Genomic DNA, 8,461 nt, shown 5'->3' with positions numbered 1-8,461 from the left:
CAATTTAATTGTTTTTTTTTCTGCCATATACAAAAAGGGATGTATTTGTGGACTCATTAAAAATGGCTTCAGGAGACGACCTACTGCTATGATCTGAATTTAAACAGCAGTAATACAGAATTATTTATATTTGGCACAAAAAATATTAGAAAGAAGGTACCTATTTAAAACATATCCAGGGAGTATTATGAAGTTGTCAGAATATAAAATCAGTCTTCCTATATTCTATAGATTGAAAATTTTGAGAAATTCATGATACACCCAGTATGTTTTGGATACTTAACTATGCAGCTTTTTTTTTCAAGGTAGGTATCTACTGTTTTTGAGAACCATGTGCATACATAATTCTAGTTACTATATCAGTAACTTTTATTTTGGAATCGTAAAATATTTGGCAATTCAAAGAAACCATTCTTTTAAAAATGAGAAAAATAAACAATTTTTTAACAAAACTAGAGGTAAAAATTTACCAATTTCACAGATTATTCTGGTGGGAACTTGAAGATAGGTACTTATGCAAGATGGCATAAAAAACTATTCTATTTTTTATTTTTTACAACTTGTTTTCCTTGTAAATTAATATATTATGTTGGGTAGGTATACAATAATACATACCTATTATTTCCCAAATTATAACCCATCTTTAATTTAATATCTTAATAACTCTGCTCAAAAAATTACAGTAGGTATGTATAAAAACAAAATATCATAACATAAAATTTGTGATTGAGAATTTTTAGAAAGAACAAAATTTTACTTTTGTAATAAATTCAATCAGACCTACAAGATTTTAGGTTATATTTTTAGTTTCGCGGTAACCAAAAGCCATGAAATATACAAAAAGTAAAGTTTATCTTCCAGATAACTTTTTATTCGGTACTTTATTCGGCAGTTAAATATTTAATATTTAACGTCAATTTATCTGCCGGATAACTTTATTCCAGAGTGAAAAGACGCTACTTTTTTATCTGTCAGATAAACTTCCCGTTAAATATTTATTCGGAGGTGAAAAGACCGGGCCTAAATAAATTAATAAACGATGCAATTAACAAAAATAATTTTGGCAACATCGTACCATAATTCTATCCTTGACAGGTGGCGACCCCGGCCCCCGGAGGTGACGTTAATTTGTCCAATTCGTTCCTCTATTTGCGCATGTGCAAGCAATGTCATAAAGGAATCTTTTATTTTGACTATTGACATTAAATATTTTTGTAAATTTGTAAAAAATTATAAAAATAACCTTTAAAATGTGCTGAAATTCTGTATAAAATCTGCTGTTACCTGTAATATAGATAAAAAGTAAAATAAGATCATGGAAAAGAGTAAAACGTTGACTTTAATTAGTATTTTGTCATTTAAAGAACAGAACAACATAACCGATAATCATCCTGCAATATAGAAGTGCATTTAGAAATACTCTATTTTAGGAGTTGTTAAATACTTTTGCATATTATGGGTATATAAAATGAGGAATTTATGGACAATGTATTGCTAGGGAATATCCAGTTCTCAACTACAGCAGTTGAAGTGCTTCCATTATAAATATTGCTTGTTATTGAAAGGTTTGGTATTTTGAAGAGATTTTTCATATTAATTTGTGAAATGAGATGCAATGCAAGATATCTTTTGTTCAAGGAATATCAGCTTTACAAATATTGCAGTTGTTTAGAGAAAACATTGAAATACTGGCAACTGAGTCTATGGCAAGCGAGTATTTGCTAACATGTGCAGCATCTAATTTGAGACTGACAGCGAAAGAAACTAGAACCATTGTATAATGTTAGCCAAAAAATATAAAAAAATCCAGAGTCATACAGGAGAAGTGTGACTCAAGCTATTTATGAACGAGACCCCAATTTAACTTTACGACTGTCTTAAGCCACTAGCATTGCTCGTGCTACCAACTTTAATAAAATTAATGTGGCAGTTTTTTTATAACTACACACGCGCTTTGAAACAAACATAAACTTAAGTCAAAAGATATTTGGAATGTCGATGAGACAGGAATTGTTACCGTACAAAATCATATAAGATAATTATTGCACGACACGGTGTAAAACAGGTAAGTGCGATGACATCGGCAGAAAGGGGAACTATGGTAACGTTGGCTTTAGCTGGAACCGCAATAGGTAATTATATACAACCTGTTATATTTCCATGTAAACGGTTCCAAGACCATTTTATTCGAACGGCCCAACTGGCTCAATCTAAACAGCTAACGGATCAGGCTGAATGCAAGAGAAAGATTGTTATGTTTTATATAGGCGAAAGATCATGCAAGAAGGAAAGAAAAACATGGGATAAAAAGTGCAAAGAAATAGATACTTATATCGGAGGTAGACAATGCAGTGAAGCATGGAAATTCATTAACAATGCGAAAGTCCATAAAAAATCCTACAACCCAATAAATACAGCTAATACCAACAAAATAATGGATAGATCATTCCTATATGCCCCGGTTTCCCCTACCTACCTAAACCGCGGCCATTGAATCATCAATTTCAATAAATTCCAAGAAACTTTCGTTGATTTTCACAATGCCATCACTGTAAGAAACATAGCGTATTATATCATTATTGTCATTATTGTTCTGTTTTACTGGCATCTCTTGTACAGTCTAATATGATTAATTTATTGTATGACCATTAATAATTTTGTGTATCTTTAAAAAATTAATTTTTCTATGATTTTGTGTAATACCAGCAAGAAAAAATGCTCAATTTGCCTTCCGTCTACATAAGTGCATCCTGCTGTCATACGATAAATCACGTGATTTTTCTTATGACAGGTCAATTGCTGTGTATTAGTCTTTTGAGAGTAAAGTCTGTTAATTTCTTAGTTGTATCCGTGTATCGTGGCAATGGCAACGTTTATATTTACGAAGAGAGGCAAAAAAATAATATTTCAAGGGTACTCCTATCACAAAGTTAGAAGTGTTCCTAATGGCAGAATTTATTGGACATGCGAAGAATCATGTGGGGCTTCAGCAATGACTGATGGTGATTGTAATAATGGTCATAACGTTATTATCGGAAGAGTGCACAATCATGTGGCTTCTCATAAAATAGGAACCATGACTGTGCAACATAAAATACGAGAGGCAGCTAGTTTCAGTAATTCTACAGCAAGAGATGTTGTGAACAGTGCCCTAGAAGGGATATCCAACGAAACGAAGGTAAAAAACGGATTAGTTCAAAACGCGCTTCTCATATCGGCCAAAAATATTAAAATGTGTACTGACTATTACGAAGACATGTCTAGCGAATTGTTCGAAAAATGGTTTTTGCAACAACAGCTACTAAATATACCATCGAATTCGGTAATAGTTATGGATAACGCTCCATATCATTCTCGGTAACTTTATAAAATTCCAAATACCCGTACGAAAAAATCGGATATTTTATCATTTATGCGGAATAAAAATCTAGAAATACCTCAAAGCGTTCCAATAAAAAACAAATAACTAGAAATAGTAAAACCACAAAATTTTCAGTCAGATTCTGTAATTGATAAACTGGCAGAACAACGAGGGCATTCAGTTCTTAGGTTACCTCCTTACTACTGGAGTTAGTTTGGTCATATATAAAACGTAATTTATCCAACAGACTTTTCCCTGATATTCGTCGGAGTATTTTCATCTCTGTTGTTTCTAGTAGTCGTCTCGTTTTAGATGTGTCAGGCCTTGTCTCCACCGTGTATGTTAATATAGGTCTAATTGCTGCATTATAGATTCTTGCTTTTGTGTCTTGTCTTAGATGTTTGTTCTTCCAGATTGTGTCATTAAAAGATCCCGCCGCTTTACTTGCTTTTAAGCTTTGTTGTCGTACTTCCTCTTCAACATCTCCATAACTGGTTATATCTATTCCCAGATATCTAAATCTTGCCTCCCGCTTTATTATTTTCCCATCAATTTCGATTTTACATCGTAGTGGGTATTTAGATGTTGTCATACATTTGGTTTTTTCTGCTGATAATATCATATTGTATTTATTGGCTGTTGTATTGAAGATGTGTGTTAATCTTTGGAGATCGTCTTCTGTCTCGGCTATTAATGCGACGTCGTCTGCATAACATAATACTTAAATTTCTTTGTTCCCCATTCTGTAACCATGACCTTTACGTACTGCTTCTATTATTTCGTCCATTATTATATTAAAGATCAGTGGGCTTAATGAGTCACCTTGTCTGACTCAGCTTTGTACTGGTATAAACTGCGTTAGTTTTCCATTTATCTTTGCCTGTATTCAATTATGAAAGTAGATGTTTTCAATGGTTTATATAATATTGATTGGTATGTTTCTTCTATACAGTAAATGTAAGACATCTTCGACTTGGATGCGATCGAAAGCCTTTGTCAGGTCTACAAAACATAGATATGCTGGTTTGTTGTACTCAATGGCCTTTTCTGTGATGTGTCTCAGTACAAATACAGCGTCTACGCAGGATCTTCCGGATCTGAATCCTTGTTGTTCATCTGATAAAGTTGTTAGTTTATTGATTTTGTTGGTTAGGACTTTTGTCGTTAGCTTTTACATTATAAAATTAAGTGTTTGATAATTTTCTCTTTTAAAATACATAATAATAGTACCCGTACTTAGTAAGTAATTAGTTTTTCAATTTCAATACTCTATATACGGTTTGGTACCAGTGGCGGATGCAGCATCGTTAATAGGGGGGTGGATTGGCTAAATTTCTATAAAAAAATAGTGAATGTTTTTACAGTATTTATATATAAATAAAAAAAAATTAAATCACTTGGTTTGAGTGGGGGGCCGTTCGCCCCGCCCTGGATCCGTCACTGTTTGGTACTGCATTTAAAAAGAAAACGATAAATATTCAAAATGTAGTTGTCGCGATTTTTACTTATGCGAGGATTGTGGCATGTCGGGATTTTGGCATGTCGAGATTTTGGTATGTCGGGATTTTGGCGTGTCGAGATTCTGGCGTATTGGGACCGTGCAAGTTCGGAAAAGCGACACCTGGTTTCATAGCCCTGCACTTTTTTTCGCACTTTTAATTATATTGGCCAATCATATGGTCCTGGTTGCTGGATAATTGTCAAGGCCGGTGCCAAAAAAAGGAATAAGAAGAAATAGTAAGATTGAGGTTATGTAAGGGTAAACAGTAAACATATATTTTGTCGTTGTCGCAGCCTCCTAAAGATGCTAGCTTTAGGAGGCTGTGATTTTGTACGATTTGTCAAAACTGAATTTTGTATTGTATGTAGTAAAATGTAGTATGATTAGGATGCATCCTGTTATATGGATGCAATTATCAAAACAGGATTTAAGAAAATAAATCACAGAATAACTTTTCAACCCAACACCGAGTCAAAGGGAAAAGCTTTAGTCCTAGCAAGTCATGTTAAGAATGTTGAAGAATTAAGGAAAAATGGGCAAAGCAATTTAATTCAAGCACGTATAATTAGACAAACTTCTGTCACCTCTGAACCATATTATGCAAAACTATATGTAAGTTACTGTTTATTAAATATTCTACATTTTTTCAAATAAGTGTCTAATTGCAATAGTTAATGATTTATTTCTTTGTTTTAGATTGATGATAAAAGATTGATTACAGATGTGTATTGCAATTGTGTGTACAATCAAAGTAAAAAATGCAAGCATGTAGCTGCTCTTATTTATTTTGTAAATCATGAAGAAAGTTTAACAAAGACAGATCATGAACAGCAGTGGGGTAAACCGAGTATAAGTCAAATATCAAAAGAAAAGTACTCTAAGGGGAAGTTTTTCTATGAAATGAGAATGAATGCTAAAAAGCCGAAGAGTATTTCAAAATCATGTGATGATATAGATACAATTTTAACCTTAAAAAACCCTTCACCGTTAAAATTAATCTGTGCAAGTATGAATTTAGATGACAGTAAACATGTAATTGCAGATTTACTCACAGAAATAACAAAAGGTGTTGAAACAAATTTAAAATTAGAAGAATGTCATGTTTGCATAGAGAATCTATTGTTGTTTGCAGCAGAATATCCAGTGTGTTTAATTGAGCTTGATATTCCTAATAATTTAAAAGACTTTTATAAAAATCATATATTTTTGTGCAGTGAAGATATTTTAAAGCTATCTTGTGATACTCTTGGACAAGCGAAAGATAAAAATTGGTTTCTATCTAGAAAAAAAAAGAATATCGGCTAGTAAAAATGCACATGAAATAAAGTGTAGAAAAACAAAAACTATAGAGAAATTATTATCAGAAATGATTTCTGATAAAACATTTTCTTCTAGATCAACAAAATATGGAAACCTCAATGAATCCAATGCAAGAGAATTGTATGAAAAGCAATTTAACGTACAAGTAATTTTAACTGGATTCACAGTCAGTATGTTCCAACCATGGCTAGGTGCAAGTCTTGATGGTGTTGTTGTTAAAAATGGTATTATTTTAAGAATAGTAGAATTTAAGTTCCCTGCAAGCTGTGAGAAAAAACCTATTGTTGATGGAAGAAAATCCAATGTGCCATACTTAAAATATGAAGGAGGATGTTTTCTTTTAAGCAAAAGTCATATGTACTACACACAGTGCCAAATGCAAATGTACATTAGTGGCCAAAGCATCTGTGATTTATTTTTATGGTCACCAGTGGGTAGTTATTGTGTTCCTGTTTACCGTGATGAGACATTTATAAAAGCTGTTGTGCTCCAGTGTGAAAGTTTTTATTTTATACACTACTTACCTGAAGTGTATAAATTATTAAATAAAAAAGGTAACAATGATACTTTCTAATATCTTAAGTGAAATATTAATTCTTTTTGTTAACCTTCATAGGACTGAATGGGGTCCTTAAGATTCATTACATAATTTGTTGCTATATCTTTACCAATGTGTAATTTTAAGCTTTGACCTCTCATATATCTACAAATTATTCATTTCTTTGATAAATCATGAAGTAATCATTAATGTCTAGGAGCTGGTTTGAGTTTAAACTTTACATTTTTAAGTTGATGTCTGTTTAGACTAATGTCCATCCTTTATGATTTAACTTTATACTTAACTGTAGTTATTTATTTAATTGCCATTAGTTATTTGGATTTTAATGTATAATAATAAAACCATAATAGTTATTTTTATAATATAAGTGTTAAAAGTACACGTTTAAGGCACGCATATGAAAGTTTGCAGAATGAGCGAAAGCGTGTTCAGCAATTCACATGAGTGCCTTAAAAATGTACTTTTTAACACGCATATCATACAATATTTTTTCTACAAACGTAATTACAGGACAATAACTACAAAAACTTTTACTTGAACTTGACTGACATTCCAATTTTATATTTTTTTGACATTACATCAAAATTGCATATACAGTCAATACGAACTGACGTGCCTTAAAAATTTTAAAGCACTAGTGCCTTAAAGTAACATTTTTAATGGAGTGCTAAAAATTGCATTTTTAACACGGTTATAGAAAAAACTTATTTTTGAACAATATATCAGAAAATTTGTGTAGTATATAGCTTATCAAGCCAGAGCTACACTTGGACCCTAGTCCATCCTTTTCTCAAAATTTTAAGGTTCGTCCTATGAAGGTACAATGTTAAAAAATGTTCTTTTATTATAAATTTTTCTCATGTTCAAGAGTTCCCCAATAACTCTACATTACTATGTTTTCAAATTTCCTTTCCACAGAACAATCTATGGTATTCACAATACATTGGATATATACATGGGGCTATTAAATGATCTCGATTTTGATATTTTCAATATAACTTTTGCTTAAAAAAACATCCTCCTTCATATTTTAAGTATGGCACATTGGATTTTCTTTCATCAACAATAGGTTTTTCCTCACAGCTTGCAGGGCACTTAAATTCTACTATTCTTAAAATAATACCATTTTTAACAACAACACCATCAAGACTTGCACCTAGCCATGTTGGAACTTACTGACCGTGAATCCAGTTAAAATTACTTGTACGTTAAATTGCTTTTCATACAATTCTCTTGCATTGGATTCATTGAGGTTTCCATATTTTGTTGATCTAGAAGAAAATGTTTTATCAGAAATCATTTCCGATAATAATTTCTCTAAATTTTTTGTTTTTCTACACTTTATTTCATGTGCATTTTTACTAGCCGATATTCTTTTTTTTTCTAGATAAAAACCAATTTTTATCTTTCGCTTGTCCAAGATTATCACAAGATAGCTTTAAAATATCTTCACTGCACAAAAATATATGATTTTTATAAAAGTCTTTTAAATTATTAGGAATATCAAGCTCAATTAAACACACTGGATATTCTGCTGCAAACAACAATAGATTTTCTATGACATTCTTCTAATTTTAAATTTGTTTCAACACCTTTTGTTATTTCTGTGAGTAAATCTGCAATTACATGTTTACTGTCATCTAAATTCATACTTGCATAGATTAATTGTAATGGTGAAGGGTTTTTTAAAGTTAAAATTGGATCTATCATTACATGATTT

At 31.6% G+C, this 8,461-nt stretch overlaps 1 protein-coding gene across 1 annotated transcript; it reads left to right on the top strand.

Moving 5' to 3' along the window:
- The first annotated feature begins 5,109 nt into the window (after window positions 1-5,109).
- On the top strand, window positions 5,110-6,603 carry LOC126892225 (uncharacterized). The gene is made up of 2 exons (XM_050661727.1): window positions 5,110-5,474; window positions 5,559-6,603. Exons 1-2 carry the CDS (start codon window positions 5,265-5,267, stop codon window positions 6,165-6,167), a joined length of 819 nt encoding a protein of 272 aa, XP_050517684.1. The 5' UTR covers window positions 5,110-5,264; the 3' UTR covers window positions 6,168-6,603.
- The last annotated feature ends 1,858 nt before the right edge of the window (window positions 6,604-8,461 follow it).

This window comes from Diabrotica virgifera, chromosome 9, assembly GCF_917563875.1.
Source record: "Diabrotica virgifera virgifera chromosome 9, PGI_DIABVI_V3a".
Classification (NCBI taxonomy): domain Eukaryota; kingdom Metazoa; phylum Arthropoda; class Insecta; order Coleoptera; family Chrysomelidae; genus Diabrotica; species Diabrotica virgifera.
Note: the sequence above shows the minus strand (reverse complement) of the source record. Positions and strands in the feature narration are given on the sequence as shown.